Consider the following 20,201-nt stretch of genomic DNA (forward strand, 5'->3'; position numbering starts at 1 on the left):
CGCTAATTAAAATTTCTACACTGTTACAAAAACGGGTGGCTCCATTATTTGTCCAGCATATCAGGTCCCACTCCTCTCTCCCAGGTCCTCTTACTGAAGGAAATGCCATAGCAGATGAGGTAGCCACTGCTGGAACCTTCTCTGCCAGCTTAACAGATGACCAAAACCTCCACCATACCACCCATATTAATTTGCAAGGGCTCAATCTCAGATTCCCCCACATTCCCCTCAACTTAAATGCATTGTTAGAACCTGCTCTTCTTGTGCATCAATGATACATACCCCTGCTATGCAACAGATGGGCACCAATCCTAGATGGCTAAAATCTAATGCCCTCTGGCAAATTGATGTAACTCATGTCCCCCAATTTGGTAGACAGAAATATGTATTTGTAACTATAGACACTTACTCTCACTTCCTCTGGGCTACTGCCCAGACTGGTGAAGGTTCAAAAAAGCTAATAAATCATATGCTTTCACCCTTTGCCATCACGGGCCTCCCTGCATAACTAAAGACAGACAATGGCCCAGCATTTACCAGCTCCCCATTTAAAAATTTTTGTGAAGCCTGGAAAATCACCCATCACACTGGCATCCCATACAACCCACAAGGACAAGCCATTGTGGAAAGGTCACATAAAACCTTAAAAGGCCAACTAAAAAGACAGGCTCAAACAACATATTCTCCCAATATTCAATTAACATTAGCCTTTTTTACCCTTAATGTACTTAATGTATATCGAGGGACTGATGCTTCCCCCATTACCCGACACTGGGCCCAGACACACCCAGTACCACCCATCATGGTCAGATGGAGGGACCCCTTTGATGGACTCTGGAAAGGACCAGATCCATTGTTGACCACAGGGAGAGGATTTGCTTGCGTTTTCCCACAGGATCAACCAAAGCCTATCTGGGTTCCAGCTAGAAATGTCCGACACCTCCCTGCCCACAAAAAAGATGGCTCACATGACCCTGTCAGAGACAAGGAAAAGAAAGAGGCAGAGACGACACCCAAAGATTTTATTTTTCAAGGAAAAAATCGGATCCATGGGACAATTGCTGACATGTTGGAGTAATAACAAAATTTTACTCAGGTGCATTTTCTAGGTACCCCACAGCTAACTTTCATGTCTCTCAACAGCTTACACCCGCAGCCAAGTATGTGTTAACTTATAATGTTATTGTATAGGAAAGACAGAGGATCAAATAAGACTGACTATGTCCTGGAACAAGTTTAACTTTCTTCCCACCTACCCCAATGTCTAATTGCCTTTCTTTTGTGCATCCAGTAATAGATTTCTACTGACAGCAGTACCAGTTACCACCTGTGTATGCTTGCTCACTGTTTTTAAGATTTCTTTGCTGACAGTTAATGCCATTTGCTAAAAATCACCACGGAAACAGGTCATGATCAATTATCAAACTTTGGATTTCTCCCAAGATGAGACAAATTGGCCCTTGGGGCTGGTGATGGCACTTCTTCATATTTAAATCAAAGAGGGGGAGATGTTGGGGACCCCTGCTGTATAAAGTAGTAGTTTCTCCATGTCCGGACAGCCCACGGGCTCGGTTCAAAATGCAGAGACTCCTTTTAACAGCAGTGTGTCTTTCCTAGCATTTTCCTGACTCACCTTTTGAAGTGACCACCATAAATGCCCTACCATAAACATGGCCTCTGGCTCTGGAAATGCCATGCTTTCCTGTGTGATTTTTCTGGCAGTCTGGCAACCTGGCAGGAGTTCACTTCCATATGTAAATAGGGTGTCTCACAAAGTGCCTATCAGCTAAAGCTTTTACCACTACCCCCACGGTATAAAATATCCTAGTCTTCCCTCAATAATAGAGAGCTGGATCACTAGGAGCTAGGAGCTGAAACACTGAGACCTGAAGCCAAGCAGAATCATTTAATAAAGGGCTGTAACACGGACTAAGCTGAGTCCTGTGTCTTACTGCCGGTGATCCAGCCTCTCCGGGGGGTGCTATCCTTCCGTCATCGACTCACGGACACCCAGCTTTAGCCGCCTCGCACTTTCCCGCGTGATCCAGCGGCCGGTGGATCTCGCATCTTGAGGAAAGTGCACAGGTGAAATTAGGGCGGGACCCAGCCGGGCAACGCCCCAGCAGCAGCAGACTTTCAGCACCTCAGTGGCGGACAGCGACATGGGACGTGGCATGGCGGAGAAACCCACGGGACCCGCGCCGCGACTCTCCAGGTGTGCGCGGCGGCCCCAAGATACCCGCGCACCCCACACCTGGCGCCCAGCGCTCCCCATAACTTTAAAATTTTCGAGATGAAAACCTTTTCCCTATAAAATATAAATATTCTAAATTAAAAACCAAAAAAACCTCTATTTCAAGCAATAATTATGTAAAGGATAATTATACTGCATATATGTATACACACACATATATGACTTCACAGATTCCACAGAGAAAAACATCCTAGAAATTTATAATTGTGTGTTATACATCTTGGAATGCATTATACTACTTTAAAATTAAAAAACATAAGCTACCATTCTTAAAATGTCAGAATCATTTAACTAAGAAACACAGCTATATACTCAACCACAAGAAATTGGCCATTAGTATGAAATTGAGTTTCAAAATAACATTTTTGTTAAAGGAAATAACTTTATAATGCTAAGATCAATCATTTACTTAATCACTATGGTGGTTTGAGAGAAGTGTCCCCCACAGGCTTGAGTATCTGAACACTTGGTCAGTAGGTAGAACTGTTTGGGGAGGGTCATGGAACCTTTAGGAGGAACCATGTCCCTGGGGGCAGGTTTTGAGAGTGTACAACCTTGTCCACATGTACTTTTGCTCTCTCTGCTACCTGACTGCTTCTGGAGATGTGAGTTCTCAGCTTTGGTGTCTGTCGCCATGCTTCCTTTCCCCTTCCACTGTGTCTCTCCACCATGACGGACTGATACCTCTGGAACCATTTGCCCAAAGAAACTCTTTCTTTCACAAGTTGCCTTGGTCACAGTGTTTTATCACAGTAACAGAAAAGTAACTAATACAGTTACCTGCTTCTAAAATAATTAAAGGCATATTCCTTCTTGCCTGATATTAAAAAGCAGAAAATTTAATGATACCACTAACAACAGTCACTTTCTCTAAAATATTTCAGTGAAAAACAAAAACGTAAATTTAGTTTGAATGAAAAAATAAATGCAGGCTCACTGATAGACATCCTATTTACTAGGCTGCTTGACTGTATCTTATGTTTCTTAAAAGGCCATCTTCCCCAGCAAGAAAACAAAACCAAATGAAAAGAGAGCTGTGGAGCCAGGTGGCAGTGCTTCAGATTCCCACAATGCTATTTCCAAGCTCAACCTTTGCTTTTTATGCTAACTACCTCATAGGACTGGATGAGAGATCAAAGAGAAGCCAAATGTACAAACTATGTACAATATAGACTGACACATAGTAAATAATAGGTGCTAGTTATCATCCTCACAACACTATACTGTTAGGTACATACTAAGTGCTCAATTAATACTAAATGGTAGACTGTCCTGTAGAAAAAAGAGAAAAGAAACTATATCTTCTACAACAATCAGAATATGTCTAAACCTAATTTTCACAAAAATATTATGAAATTATTGAAGTTATCTGGTCCAAATCAGGAAGTTATTAAACTATTACACATTATTGAAATTGAAATACTAATACTCTATTCAAGTAACTACCACGTGCCAGACACTGAAGATACAACAAGGAAACAGTACAGCCACCAGTTCACAGAAGTTTAAGAACGGAAGAAACAAAAGTAATTTGCATAACTGAAAAAGACCTTGAAAATTATCTAATCTACACCCTTCCTTTTTAAAATGAGGAACGTACAGTACAGAAAAGTTAAGCAACCTGGCTCAAGTCATGCAGCTGGACAGCTGACTCAGGTCTAGAATTCAGGTCTTGTAATTCCCAGCCCAGTAGCCTCCACTCTACACTATTATAATCTATGCAGGGCTGATTTCCCAATAAAGCACTTGGAAATTGTTTATTTGCAGCATTTATATAATTAAGAAAGAAATAAAAGAATTCCTGGAATTCAACAAAAAGGACAATACAACAGAACATAACCTCTGTGACACTTTAGAAGCAGTCCTAAGAGGGAAGTTTATAGCTCTAAATGCCTACATTAAAAAATTAAAGAGAGCCCAAATAAATGACCTAACTCTACAACTGAAGACACTGGAAAGGCAAGAATGAATGAAACCCAAACCCAGCAGAAGAGAAGAAATAACAAATATCAGAGCAAAAATTAATGAAACAGAAACAAAGAAAACAATAGAATCAATGAATCTAAGAGCCAGTTCTTTGTAAAGCTAAAGATAGACAGATCTCTAGCCCAGTTAAACAAAAGAAAGAGCAAATCCAAATCAACAAAATCAGAGATGAAAGGGGAAACATCACAACAGACACCCAAAAGGTCCAGACCATTATAAGGGAATATTTTAAAAGCCTATACTCTACTAAATTTGAATATCCAAAAGAAATGGATGGATATCTGAAATCACTGGAACCACCAGAGTTAAACCAAGAAGAGGTCAACAGTTTAAACAGACCCATAACATATAAGGAAATTGAAACAGTAATACAAAGCCTCTCAAATAAAAAAAAAAAAGCCCAGGCCCAGATGGATTTACAGCAGAATTCTACCAGACATTTAAAGAAGACCTCCAACCAGTACTTTTTAAATTATTCAAAACAATAGAAACCGAGAGAGAACTCCCAAATTCCTTCTATGAAGCCAGTATCACTCTAATACCCAAACCAAGTAAAGACACAACCATAAAAGAAAACTATAGACCCATACCCTCAATGAACATAGATGCAAAAAATCTCAACAAAATACTTGCAAACCACATACAGATGTATACCAAAAAGATCATTCACCATGATCGAGTAGGCTTTATTCCAGAGATGCAGGGATGATTCAATATATGCAAGTCAATAACCATCATTAATCATATAAATGGATGCAAAGACAAAAACCACATTGTTATCTCAATAGATGTAGAAAAGGCTTTTGACAAAAGTCAGCATGCATTTATGTTCAAAGTCCTAGAGGGGATTGGACTGGAGGGAATAAACCTCAACATAATTAAAGCAACATGTAACAAACCCCACAGCCAACATCACTGTAAATGGAGAAAAACCGGAAGCATTCCCATTAAAATCAGGAACCAGATACGGATTTCCACTATCTGCACACCTTTTCAACATAGTGCTTGAAACTCTTGCTAGAGCAATAAGACAGGAGAAGGAAATTAAAGGAGTACTAACTGGAAAAGAAGAGGTCAAACTATCACTTTTTGCAGATGATGTGATACTATACCTCAGAGATCCCAAAAGTTCCACCAGAAAACTCCTAGAACTGATCAACACTTTCAGTATAGTGGCAGGTTATAAAATCAATCTACAGAAACCAATACCTTTCTATATACCAATAACAACTAACTGGAGAAAGAATACAGGGAAATGCTCCCATTCACAATTGCTGCAAAACTAAAAATAAAAATCTTGTAATAAATCTGACCAAGGACACCAAAGATCTCTACAATGAAAATTTTAAATCATTAAAGAAAGAGACTAAGGAAGACACCAGGAGATGGAAGGACCTCCCATGCTCATGGATTAGAATAATTAATATTATGAAAATGACCATCCTACCAAAAGCAATATATAGATTCAATGCAATCCCAATCTAAATCCCCATGACACACTTCACAGAATTAGAAAAATGAATCCTTAAATTGATATGGAAGCACAAAAGACCCCAGATAACCAAAGCAAGCCTGAGCACAAGGATCAATGCTGGGGCGATTACTATACCAAATCTCAAAGTATATTACAGAGCTATAGTCATAAAAACAGCATGGTACTGGCACAAAAATAGACACACAGATCAGTGGAACATCACTGAAGACCCAAACCCGAGTACACGCAATTTCAGCTACCTGATATTTGACAAAGGTGCCAAGAACACACAATGGAGGAAAGACAGCATTTTCAACAAATGGTGCTGGCAAAACTGGATCTCCACCTATAGAAGACTGAAACTAGATCCTTTTCTTTCCCCTTGTACAAAAGTCAACTCCAAATGGATCAAAGACCTCAATGTGAAACTGGGAAGTCTGAAATTATTAGAAGAAAATATTGGCAGTAACTTACACGATATAGGTGTAGGAAAGGATTTTCTAAATCAGACAGAAGTTGCTCAGGAATTAAGGTCGGCAATCAACAAGAAAAGCTTCTATACAGCAAAAGAAACAATCAAAAAAGTGAAGAAAAAAAAATACAGTATGGGAAAAAATTTTCACCAGTGATGCATCTGACAGAGGTTTAACATTCAGAATATATAAAGAACTCAGAAAACAAAGAAGTGAGAAAGCAAATAACCCAATTAAAAGATGGGCTAAATAAAGAGCAAAACAGAGAGTTCTCAAAGGAAGAAATAAGATGGCTAAGAAACATATCAAAAAGTGTTCTACATCATTAGTAATTAGGGAAATGCAAATTAAAATGACCCTAATCAGACAGCTAGGATCAAGAGAACAAATGATACCAAATGCTGCCAAGGATGTAGAGAAAGAGGAATGCTCATTCACTGCTTGTGGGATTGCAAACTCATGCAGTCTCTATGGAAAACAGTGTGGAGAACTCGTAAAAAACTACAAATGAACCTACCATATGACCTGGTTATACCACTCCTTTGCATATACCCAAAGGACTCATCCTATTTTAGAGGCACTTGTGCAACCATGTTTGTTGCTGCTCTTTTCACAGCCGCTAAGAGATGGAAGCAACCTAAGTGTCCCTCAACTGACAAGTAGTTAACTAAAATGTGGTATGTTTATACAATGGAGTTCTATTCAGCAGTAAAGAAAGATGAAAAATGAAATCTGCAGGTAAATGAATGGATCTAGAAATTAAATAAAATGTTCTAAGGAATTATGAGAAATGAAAGGTAAAACCTATTGTGACTAAGTATTTTCTGACTACCAAAATGACTCCTGTTCTTTACTGGATTGTTGATGATTCTCCTATTATGTAACAGCCTAGTCTACCAAGTTGTATTCTCAGTCTACGTGCTTCATTCTATACCTATTTATTCACACACACACACGCGCACACACACACACACACACACAAACACCACAAATAAATCAATAAAAATCAGGACTGGGGAGGTGGCTCACTGTGAAATCAACAGGACCTGAGTTCAAATCTAGTACCCACATAAAAACTGGGCATGCACAAGTGCCTGTGACCCCGGCAATGGGGGACAGAGACAGGCAGATACTGGGTGCTCTCTAGCAAGCCTAGCTAAACTTCGGGTTCAGTGAAAGACCCTTCTCAAAACAAATAAGGAAAGAAACAAAAGCAGAAGACACCTGGATGTTCTCCTCTGACCTCCAAATGTGTTCCCATAGGCACACACATCTCCACACTCACTCGTACATGTACCACACAGAGAATGGGGGTGGGGGTGGGGGACAAAAATTACACTGGACTGCTAAAATGAAACAATTGCTAAGAATTTGAAAGGAAAACTCATTATGTAATATGATAACACTTACCTTAAATGTTCCATTTTGATTTTTCATGTAAGAAACCAAAAATATATCCACTGGGAGAAGTGCTGACGTGATAAGTGCAATTGCTAGTGAAAAAATTGCTGTTATGGTGGAGACAACTTCACTTTCTCGCTGACTTTGGTATTTACGAACATATATCCAGCAAAATGCCAAAATAGCCTGAAATAGAACAAAAAGAAATACTTGTTATTGCTGTGTATCTTCTTGAACGCTGACTCTGGCAGATGTTTGCAGTTTATGTCAGGCAAAGGTTCTTTGACACATGAAAGGAAAACTTACTTACACCCCCTATTGATTTGCCCATGACAGAATTTTTAAAGCCTATTTATGAAGGCAGTACAACTGTAAGTGTACACACATTAATAAGCTATCAGTTACATATGCCCTCACCCAACACATTAATGACTACACACAATGTCAGAGCTTTGAATCCTCCCCATACCTCTCCAATCTAAAGGAAACTAAGTAGAGGTTGTTCTTTTCTAGTCTTATTCCTACAGCATCATAGACTATAAGTTGGATGGAAATTAACCTCTGCCCTGCTATGACAGCTCACAGGTAACACTGACCTAGAGGTTAATACTAATAATCACCATACAACCACTAGAATTCAAATGTTAAAGGGTATTAAACAAAGAAAAGTCAACACTGAAAATGGATTCACATGAATAACAAGTTTTCCAGTAAAAAGTATGCCCAGAGGTAATGAAGTTGGCATCTCTGGCCAAGAGGCACTATGAAGGCTTTTCTGTGACTAACACACCACACAGGACAAGCACTTTATACATCAGGAAGAATCTAGATCACAGGATTTCAGATTTAAGAGGTCCAGGATGGAGCCTGAATTATCTTCATTTTTAATGAATTCCCAGATAAGGTGTCTACTGTTGCAAGGACTGCATTTAAAAATCCTCTACTCAGTGATGGGGAGTTGCAGACACATACTAAATCATAGGTTCTCAGCCTTGACTGGGAGACTCATCTGTGTGGTTTTTAAATACTTTTACGCCTTCCCTACTCCACAACAACTCAATCAATTAGCAAGGCTCCTCCAGGCATCAGTGCTTTAAATGCCTGAGGATTCCAATCTGGGCCAACTGTGAGAACCAGTGTTCTAAATAAGGTCTGTCAGAGCTCAGAGACAAAAATCTTACTTTGTTCTTTCCCTATTAAAATTCACCTTTTACTTCCTTTTTAGGCAATCCTCTTCAGAAGTCTGGATACCAGTTCTAAAGCATCCAAGTACTACCACAATAAAGATAAGCACAGTTCCAATCACTGGAAAATTTCCATTTGTTACATTGTAGAGAACCACTCCACCTCTTCTCCCTTAACCCCTAACAACCACTATTTGTTATCTGTCCCTAGTTTCTGTCACTTCTAGACTGCAATTATGTTCTCAAATAGCATCTGGCTTCTTTCACTTGGCTTAATGGATTTGAAATCCACTGAAGTTGTATTGTTATTCCTACTTACTGCTGTCATTTCAACTGGTGACAGAAAGCAGGAAAAAATTAAAAGACACAAGATTTTGGAAGCTAGATATTGGAACAAAATAAAATGAAAAAATAATAAATAAATCAATGTAACAAAAAAAGACCTAGCCTCAAATTCTGGTTTAAATGCTTACCATTTTTCTGTTATTGTTCAGAAAATTATTTTCCATAAAATGTTGTATTAACATGTAATGGTTGTTTTTAAAAGAATTCAAAATTATTCTAAACATTGCTCAAATTTATTTTGAACTCTTCAGAATCTGAGCCCATTATCATTGTACACCTGGTAGTACTTGACACAATGTTCAATACATCATGTTAGATTTCAAAACTAAAAGATCTGCACTTTTAAAAAACATTAAAAGTGAAAGGTATTATCACAAAAAAAAAGGCATGTTCCAACATCAAGCAGACAACTTAAAAAGCAACCAGGCAGAATCCTCAGGCCAGAGGTTGACTTTGGGTTTCAGAATCCCTCCACAGTTTTAAGGGCCTTTTTCTGTAGGTTATACTACAGCTGACAATAGAAATTGTATCAGAAAACAAACCAAGAATCTGTAAAATGGGAATAAAAAGGTTCCTAGGTTAATTAGGATTAAAAATTAGGACTAAATAAGATGTAGTTTATGACAGTTCTTAGCCATAGAAACAGTTCAACAAATAGTATTGCTGCTGCCATATAAAATAACACCTTAGAGCATTTTACTTTTTCAAAAAGCTATTATTAAAAATTGAGGAAAGGATTTTAAATAGCTCCCCAACTCCTCCCCAGCAATTCTGACTTAATTGGTCTGGGCACTGGGGTTTTAAAAACTCCCTTGATGGTTTTAATGAGTGGCCAAGGTTGGGAACCAATGGGGCATAGGAAGGAATGAAAATTCTAAAGTTTTTATCAAACTAAGAAGCAGAGATAGTTCCTGGGATCATATTAGATAGCAGACTAATTCAGTGGGGCTGGGCCCATATACTGTGTATTCCCAACAAGTCCCAAGGAAGGAGAGTAAACTTGCTTTACTCATAAGGAGTTTGTCTCTGTGTAATGGAAAGTGCAACTGAAAGGTGGTGTGAGCCAAGCTATTGAGGACTTTGGGAGCTAAGCAGAAAAGTTTACGTCTAGTATGGTGAACAGAGAGGAAGATAGGGGACCAAATCTAATCATTCTGTATGTGGTACAAGAAACTGAGGTCCATTGCAGTGGTTGATGATCATATAAAAAGGAAGATAAATTCTCTGATTCTTTCACCCATGAATAGAATTAGTTATCAAAGTGGGAAGTCCCCGGTCCCCTGCTTGTCCCTAGAACTTGCTCTAGAGATTCAAAAATTGAAAACTATTCTCATAATGGGGGGTTGGGTTTTTTTTCTTTCTGGCATTAAAAAAAAAAATCTTGACATTTGCATTCATAGTGTATAAGCCATAAATGGGTAAAACTGCTGCTATATTATCATGACTCAAAGCAATGGGACCAAACTGTGCCAGTCACTGCCGTCTTCACCACCATGCATGAATCAAATCAAATCAAATCAACCAACCAACTCAAGACTGCATTTGATGAAGAAGTAAAAACTCATTTGATTGAACCTTGACTCATGTGCCGTAAAACATAAAGCATGCATAAAATCTTTCCTCTATAAACCAAGGTGTGATAGGAATTAGCAGGCAAAGCACCTCAAACCTTAAGAGGTGAAAGACCACTCATTCTTTTCAAGCAATGACTTTAAAAAACTTACTAGAACTAGTGATTCAGTCATAGGTTTTTAACAGATTTTATAAAATGAATTAAAAAAAATCATCACTTTAAGAAAAACCTACAGTATTTGTGTTTAGTGATAAAATTCAAGCTTTTGGACCAGTGAAATGGTTCAGCCAGCAAAAGCTGGATGACCTGAGCTCAATCCTGGGGACCACATGATAGGACAGAACGGATTTCTTCAAGTTGTCCTCTGCCCTCCACATCCACACCATGACACATGCACATACATACACACAAATAAAGTGATTTAAAAATTCAAGCTTTCAGGACTGGAGAGCTGGCTCTGGTTAAGAGTTCTGACTGCTCCTATAAAGGACCCAGGTTCAGTTCCCAGCACCTACATGGTGGCTAACAGTTCATCACTCCTGTTCCAGAGACCATCACGTGATTCTAGTCTCCCTCAGGCACTGCATGACATGGGTGTATTTACATGTGTGTGTATATATATATATATATATATATATATAATATATGTACAAATGTTATGCCTATACATATATGAATGTGTATATGTATGTATATAAGCAAAACATTCATACATATAAAATGACAATGAATCAAAAAAATTTTTAATTCAAGTTTTCAAGTGAAAGAATTTTGGAAATCTTGCAATCTAGTACTGTAAAGTTTGACAACTTTTCAGTACTTAGAACTTTTAGGAACAGTTCTGACAAAATCTGTGATTTACTGAATGCCACATTTTTATTATGTAATACAATGTATCCATGATTAGAAGATGTGAATAATTCAGTTAAACAGTAGTTTCCAAATAGCCAATACATATCACATTACAAAACCAAGTATGGGTAAAAGTACAAGCTGGACTAATCGACTTGAATGTAACAGAACAAAATGCTCTGGATTCCAGATTGCAACAAAACTTTTAGAGGCTTGCACTTGTTAAGTTTTGGTGTAGTAACAAAGAACATCCACAACTACCAAAAACAGTCCTGGACTTCTGACTGCAGGTCACTGAAACTAGACTTTGTTCATATACTTCAACTCAAAAGAGTAAATGAAAAAGACATGAGAGTCCAGCTCTCTTCTAATAAGCCAGGTATTAAATAGATTTATACATTTTAAACAATGGCCCTTATCACTAATTTTTTGAACTCCACGTCTATACTTTGATTCCCTTTACATGTTGTTCCTGATGTGATTTCTTGGTTTCCCAGCTTCAACTACCCAAAATCTACTTGCATTCTCTTTCAACACTGTCCTCAAGTCTTCCAAATCTTAGTTCATTTATAAAATCATATTTTGTCTTTCAGTGCTTAAAATGCACATTTCAAGAATGCTAGCTTCCCCCTCATCTTCAGGCCTTTATAAAAGTCCTGTACTATTTTGTTTGTATGCTCCTACGGTTTACAGTAAAGCTGCTGGGCTTTAAATGCCTGCCCTGTAATCACTGCCAAGAGAGTCCCACTAGACTTTAATTTTAATACTGGCTACATGCATAACGTCCTCCAAATAAACTGAGTCCAATGGACTGGCTAAGGTAGTGAATTCTCTCAGTACAGGATTGATAGCTCTGGAAAGCACAATCCTACCCTTTGCGGTTTCGTTTCCCCATTAGAGGAAAAAGTGTCTCCCGTGTGACGGAATTTATGAAAGTGAAGGCAGCAAGAGAAACCTCCGTTTCCCAAAGAGAAGTGAACTTAGGACCTACTACATGCTAGGCAAGTTAAGCAAGGGCTCTCTGTGTGTGTGTGTGTGTGTGTGTGTGTGTGTGTGTAGTTTCAGATGAAAAACTTTACTAGTGAAACATACTACACAAGTGTCCGTATAGGGACTTTGATAAACTAATCAAATAAGTCTCAACATACAAACACTGAATAACAGGGCTAGATGATAACAGGACGGGATGAAGTCCATGAGAAAACAAAATGGTATCATTTTATTTTGGATAGCAAAGTAGTAGCCAGGCCAGTCTGGGCCATTAACGGGTTTTGTTCATGGAATAATCAGAAATGAGATGAATGGAAAAGGCACCTGAGGTCAGAGGGTGGTAGTAAACCAGACCGTGTCTGGGAGGACTACAGCTCGGCCCCACCTCTACACCTAGCAAGACTGGGATGTGACACCTGAAATGTGCCACTCAAGTCATCAAGGCTGAATCGCATAATGGGCAGGGGGAAGGCTGGAGACTTAACTCACCCCAAGGGTGGAGCCCAAGAAAAATGACTTAGAAAAACAGACCAGTCACCAACGTCAGCGCCTGGGAGACTGGAAGAGAAGTGGCGCACCGCGCACACCGGGGACGCCAATCAAAGCCCCTGCGCCCTTCTCCACCCAAGGGGTCCTCAATCCCACCCGCCCCATCCTCTGGTCAGGGCTCAGGGATGGAGTTGCAGAGGAGACCTTATGAGTGTAAGGAGCAAGACCGCCGGGAGCCAACGCCTCCCCACCTTCCTCTGGGGAACCCCGCGGACCCAGCTGAGAGCAGGGACCTCCCTGCTCCTCCCACCTCCGCACCCCGGGGGAACTCCAAGCGCCTCCCCTACCAGGAGCAAGAGGCCGAAGATGCACCAGCCGATCACCAGCTCGGCTGCGGCCGCCGCCATCTTGGCTTCCGGTCCGACAGGCCCTCGAGGGGGAGGGGAAGGGAGGGGAGCCAGGCCAGAGAGGGACCCGGAAACGCGCAGCCTAAAGGTTAAAGGGGTGGAGGGGCGGAGCGGCGAGTTGCCAAGGAGACCCGGCGCGCGAGCGTCCCCTGCCGACTGGCCTGCGGGGGCGGGACGCGAGGACCGCCTAGGGGCGGGGCGCCCCGAGACGCCGTGACGTCACCGCGCTGCGCTGGCGGCCTGTGTTCCACCGGAGACCCGCGTGGACACTGCTGAGGGTGGGTGGCTCTGGAGACCCAAGCGGGCCAGGGGTTTCCACTTGCATAAATGAAGTTCCGTTCTCAGCGTCCAAGGAGAAATGATCAAGAGTTTGGACCGCCTAGCTCGGACTAAAAGTATGCCAACAGGCCCAGTCACGTTTTCATTTGTTGGTCACCAGGCTGTGTCGTTGCTCCACTGGATACTGCGTTATCACGTGATGTTTACATAGGTGCATGTCTGAGAAGTTCGTGAAGGTTTCAGACTGTAAAGCTGAGTCTGAACATTCTCAGAATAAGATTGTAGGTGCTTGTAATGTTCTCAAGTGAACAAGACAAACACTGCCATAAATTTGCGCTGAAGCCGAGGAAAATAATTCCTGGGATGCTTGCGTGACTCCAGGGGTGTTTAGCGCGTATTTTCCCACTGCACTGAACAAATATATCCTGGATGGTTCCTTGTGATTGTCATCTTGGCACAATGTAGGGTAACTAGGATGAAGAACTATCTATCTGGGTTAGGTTAGCCTGTGAGCATGCCTATCCTATGAGGAATTGTTTTTAATAGGTTAGTTGAGGTGGGAAGACCCATTCTGAATGTGGACTGAATGAAAAAGGAGAGAGCTGAGCACTAGCATGCTTTAACTATTGCTCTGTGCCTTTGACTGTGTATGGAAGGTCCTGGTGCTGTGACTTCCCCACAGGGATGGATAGACTGTGACTTGGTATTGTGAACCAAATAAACCCTTTTTTCCTTAAGTTGCTTTTGTCAAAGTATTTTATCAGGATAATAAGGCAGGAAGCTCATACACCTGGGATGCAATCAAAGTCAAATTTATAAATTCCACCATCTCTTTACAATTTATTACATGGTGACCTTCTTCTAGTATTAGTACTTACTTCTGCAAGGTGGGTATTATTACCTACGAAAACAAGAGAGAATGAGTTTTATTGTGAATGGGTACCATCATGAAATGAACTTGGCTTACCTATGATATAGGTATGTTCACATCTCTAGAGATCTCTCTGACCCATATTTTCCTTAAAGCAAGTAGAAATGCATCTGTTCATCACTTAGAATTCCCCCGTAAACCCCAGGGCGTACTTGAGATTTGCTTCTTCCTGCTAAGGACTTCTAATCCTTCCCTAGCAGCCCTCTTGGTTGGAGAAGATATATAAAAACTCTGAGAATAGTGCTGTCCATTCTCTTCACGTAGGCCAAATCCTCTATTCGAAATCATTGTATATAGCAACTTTTGTGAGCACAGGCTGACCCCAGTGAAGCTACATTCTCCTAGTTCAGCCACCAGATCGGCCATTTTTGGAATTATCCCCCATTCTACAGTGGGGTGTAGTTTCAGGCCCAAGTCAGACAACAGCTATCTGGGTATTTCAGGACTGGGTCCATTTTCAAATTCTTTAGTTTCCCTGAGGACTCTTGCGTTAATCAGCTTTCCATCGCTAGGAAAAAGTACTAAGGTAATCAACTTATAAAGAAGAAAGGTTTATTTTGACTCATGGTTTCCAAGGTTTTGACATATGTTTACCTGATTCTATTGCTTTGACTCTTGGTGGCTCAGTATATCATAAAAGAGTACAAGATGGTAGAGAAGCTTTTACCTCATGCTGACTGAGAAGCAAAGAGAAAAGACACTTGGTCCCTTCAAGGACATCCCTTTGGTTGCCTAATTTTCATGAAGCCCCACCTCCTACTAAAGTTCTACCACTTTCCAAAAGTACCACACACTGGAGAATGTAACCTTCTTCAGCACATATGTCTTTGGCTGATGTTCCAGATCCAAACTATGGTACCTCTTTGATAGGTAGGGGTTAGGGGAAACATCCCATCTCAACACATGCTCTTCTCCTTGGTGTTAGGGTTAGTGTTCCACAGATCAGTGGCAGTTTTTATTAGAGAAATTCAGCAATTTGTCTTCTACCCTCTCTAATCTGTTGTATTTGGGTTAACATTCCATGAAGTATATAATAAATTCTAACATCCCTTGTACATGTAAGGGAGGCACCCAAAGGATCAAATTCCATATTCCTCACTCCTTTACATTATACTAAAATCAGAGCTTTTACTGAGTCCTGATCTAACATTTTTAAAAATATAATGCATCTGCCATTGAATTAAGCCCATTTATGAAACGATTCATCCTTTTGCTGCCTCTGACCACTAAGCATTGAAGTGGTGTTAGGAAGTTGCTTTGTTTTCATGCTAGAAAAACTTCACATCACTATGTTGCTGACAAGAGGGAGTAGTTACAAGGAAAGTATTAAAGAAATAGTAAAATTGGAAAAGAGAGAAGAAGAAATGACACCCCTGGGCAGGTGAAGGTTTGTATATTGACCAGTCTTCAGTATGGTAAGAACTTGTTATACTCTTAATATATCGACCAGACCAACAAGGGCCGAATACATGAAAGGATTTAAATTGGAACAGGCATATTTTTAAAATTATAGTATGGAGTGTTTTTTGGTTTATAATCATAAATGATATGCATTCTCATTTATGAATACTCAAATTTAGAAGCAGAAAAGATTTTTATAAATTCACACAATCCTCCTTCCTGTAATATTCCCCTTTAAGAACTTTATTTCTGGGGTACACATTCTAATTTGTTTGGTGAGAAGAAAACAAAGAGATAGCCTTTGAGCTCTCCTGGAAGTGCTGTAGGATGCACTTACTTTAATCCCACCTTTTTAGGAAGGAGGTACTAGGATTTCTGTGGACTCTACGTTACTTTGTGTTCAAAGAAATGCCCATAAAAAGCATATTAATCCAAATATGTTTATTATGAATAAGCATTCCAGAAAATCTTGTATCAAAATCTGGACTCTCTTGGATATATATTGAGAGAGCTGGGAGCATTTGGAGGAATGAAAGTTGGTAAGATAACAACCGTTCCTCCCCTTATTCATAGTCCCTCAACTGTCTAAATAATTCCTCTACCCAGTTGAGGAAGGACACAGATGATCAATACTGAGATTACAAGTGGCCTCAATTTGGGGAGAGGTCCTGCATGTTCTCCCAACTGCTAATAGCTGATTCACTAAAGTGACTGGTGTTAGGCACATACAGCTCTTAACTGAGGAATATCTTGGTGTAGAAAGGGCATGTATAATTTCCCCCAACCTTTTTCTTCTTCACCCTAGACTGCTAAGCTCACACTGAAGACTCTTTTGTATTTCTCCAGAGTATACCTGTAGAGGGCTGTCTTAGTTTCTTACCCTGATGCCGTGATAAGATATCCAGTTAAAAGCAACTTAAAGGAAAAAGGATTTGGGCTCACAGCTCCATGTTATAGTCCATCCGAGCAGGAAAGTCACACTTAGGATAGCTGGTCACATTGCATCCACAGTCAACAAGTAGAGAGCAATTAATGCTTGCTGCTGCTCAGCTCCCTTTCTTCAGTTAGATGGTCCAAGATCCCATCCATGGAATAGTGCTTCCCAAGGTGAGTGAGTCTTCCAACCTCAATTAACACAGGATAATCTGCCATAAACATGCCTATCTCCTAGGTGATTCTAGGTCTCAGGCTGACAACTGAGATTAACCGTCTTGAGGACTAAAAAGAAATGCTAAAGTAGGCTTCCTGAGACTTCTCTTGGAACACATGGGCAGTAGAATACTGAGGAGCATGGGAAACCAAACCAGGTAATGATGATCTATAGAAATTTCACTTTGATACCCAAATCAGACAAACAGAACAAAAACAAAAAAGTACTGTAACAAAGATGCCAAAACTCTCAAAGGACAATTACTCCTTTCACTCTTCCTCCCCAAAGCATCCAAGAGCATGATTTCTCCTTGAACTGGACAGTTGAGAGAGTGTCTGGCAATCAAGAGGTACAGGAATGCTTCTTGATTCCTTTTATGGATTAATTTTGGAAAAACTAATGAAAGATTCATAAAGATCTTTTTTAATATTTTATTTATTATTTTTCTTTTTCTGTATGAATGTAATGCCTGCATGTAGATAGGCGCACCCGAGTCATGCAATGGCTGTGGAGGTCAGAAAGGGCATCCAGATCCCCTGGAACTGGAGTTACAGACAACTGTTAGCCATCATGTGACTGCTGGGAATCGAACCCAGGTCCTTTGTAAGAGCAGTCAGTGCTCTTAACCACTGAGTCATCTCTCCAGTCCCAAAATTCATAAAAGTCTTACATAAGAATTAGTAGAAAGTATACAAAGAGCACTGAATGTATTAATAAAGAGGAAAGATAAACAGACTGAAAGAAAAATTTATGTCAATGTGATATGAAGTAGGAGATAAGAACGAATAAGTTATTCTTGTCAAAAGCCAAGAAATTAGGACAGAACAGTTTCACAGGGCCTGCAGCTGAGGAGTTACTGGAAGATGAAGACTGCTGGGGAGGGGTCTGCAACCTGAGAGGGCCTCACAGAAATGAGCCAGAGCCCAGCCCTGCATACAGAGTCAAGTTAAGTGCCTTAGTAGATATGGTTTATACCCTGAAATTATGTTTAAGCCACGGTGAAGTTTAGCTAGGTGCCCAAATTAACCTTGTGTATCACTGGAGGCTAACATTAAAAAAAAAAAAAAATAACCCAGTGTAGTTGAATGTTTGACATGCATTACTTTCTTGGAAACTGGAATGTTTAGACTGCCTAAGTCCAATTAAGTGTTGAAATTTGTCTTTCCAAGTGTCATTTTGTCTTACCTATTGCTCATAGATAATCCTTCTGATTGACAAATTTTTCTTTTGCTATTTTAATTCCTTCAGTCAAGTTAGAAGTCAGCTTTGCCGCCTAGTGACTTTGCACATGTCTGTCCTGATTCATAATGTGTTTATTCAGTACTTAGTTCTCTGTGCTCTGTGGCCCCCCTATGCTTAATCTTCCGTCAAAAGAATTTAGCAGTGATGTAGGTTGAACATTAATGCAGGCCTGAGGGAGTGTGAATATACCTACCTTTCCTTCCCAATATTGTATTGTGTCTTTTCCCTCACCGATCTTCCCCTGCCATCCAACTAAAATGCTCACAGCCCTAGGAAGTTTCTTCTTTTCCTTGTGAAAGGGCTGTAACTGTGTTTATTAGGTCGCTGGTACATATGGTTGCCATGCACATTTCTACAAGCACATTTGTTCATTTATATATAGCCCAGTGGGGAACCAAAGGATTTTTCACAAGAGCCAATTTATGAAAAATGATTTTATGACCTACCTTTTTATTGAAAATCAAAATAGTTTTTAAAATCCAAATGCATAAGGTATATTTTTTTAATGTAGCACATCTATTTCACTGACGAAAAATGCCAAGAAGAAAATGCCACTAAAATGTTGGTACCTGGGTGTTTTTTTACTTGAAAACACACAGGCACCTTTCCAAATTATCATCCTGAAATTAGATCGCACAGAGTATTGTGATGTGAATTGTGAAATTCATATTTCCGTATTTCTACAATTATGAGCTCTTAATGGATGCTGTTCATAAACTTCTAAGGAACAAGTATTTCCACATGAACTAGCAATACATGTTAGCCTTCTTAAAGTTTTTCTTCTGGCTAACAATGAAATGATTTATTCATAATGTAGACATGTTAACATCATTTAATGCCTCCAAGTGTTTTTCATTGTCAAATCTTTAACCTGGTACTTCTATACATTAAGAAATAAGAAAATTAAAATTGAAGATAAAGTTCAAAAATAATGTCAAATTCAATTTGAGTCAAAATTATGATAAAAACTGCTTTTAGTGATATTTAAAAATTATCCATAACACACTCAATAATTTTAACAAAAGATGCTTTTGATTAATTTATGTTTTTGGCAGCTTATTTCTTAACAATGGGGTTCCTCTCCTACCTCAAACATGTGTTTTTTCACAACAGATGTGCTTCATGTTTGCAGTTTGTTATCTTAAATTTGAACACAAATTGTAACCTTCTGCATTCAACTTCTGCATGTTAATGATTTATTGATCGTAAAATTTTACAAAACCAACTGGTCTCAGAATTTATGGAGCTGCAGTGTCTCATGTCTAATTATACCTGTAACGTGAAGTAATTTAAAAATTGATAACCAACTGATAGAGTTTGTGCTTCTAATGCTTCTGTTGGCTATCGAATACATTTTTAGAAATTTTTCTATTGTTTTTCCAGTCATAAAAATATAAACTGTGGATTTAAACTTCTATATCTAAATTTGTAATATTTTAATTAAATATATGAAGCATATACTTTGGAGTTAGGGAGTGCTTTTAGAGGTAAGTAACATTCAGGGATGTTTTAAAGGCTATAGAAGAGTTTATCAAACTTACTACAGAGTGAATAAACATTCCACCCAGGGTACAGCATTAACAAAGACACAGAAGCCTGAAATACCATGTTTAGAATTGGGAGAAATCAGTATGAATCTAGTCAATTAGAACTAGCCACTTGAAGATTAAATTAAAAATGGATTGACGTGTCCCACTAATAAAGTCAGACTTCACATGGTAGGTAGTGAGAAACAAATGTTTTAAGCAGGCAAGCAATATGATTGGCCTT

The 20,201-nt window shown here is 39.4% G+C and overlaps 1 protein-coding gene across 2 annotated transcripts in view; it reads right to left on the minus strand.

The window, feature by feature from the left end:
- Nucleotides 1–13,636, minus strand: part of Lmbrd1 (LMBR1 domain containing 1) — a 114,108-nt gene extending 100,472 nt beyond the window's left edge. Inside the window, exons 1-2 of one of the 2 annotated variants that reach the window (XM_029557798.1) lie at nt 13,369–13,636; nt 7,598–7,774 (exon numbers count right to left, since the gene is read on the minus strand). In XM_029557798.1, the coding sequence (XP_029413658.1) occupies nt 7,598–7,774; nt 13,369–13,428 (237 nt within the window). In that variant the 5' untranslated portion in view covers nt 13,429–13,636. The remainder of the gene's footprint in view (nt 1–7,597; nt 7,775–13,368) is intronic. The other variant, XM_008856280.3, reaches the window with a different exon arrangement.
- Between the last annotated feature and the right edge of the window lie 6,565 nt (nt 13,637–20,201).

The sequence above is a fragment of the Nannospalax galili genome, unplaced genomic scaffold (genome assembly GCF_000622305.1).
Source record: "Nannospalax galili isolate Female #2095 unplaced genomic scaffold, S.galili_v1.0 scaffold206, whole genome shotgun sequence".
In the NCBI taxonomy this organism is placed as follows: domain Eukaryota; kingdom Metazoa; phylum Chordata; class Mammalia; order Rodentia; family Spalacidae; genus Nannospalax; species Nannospalax galili.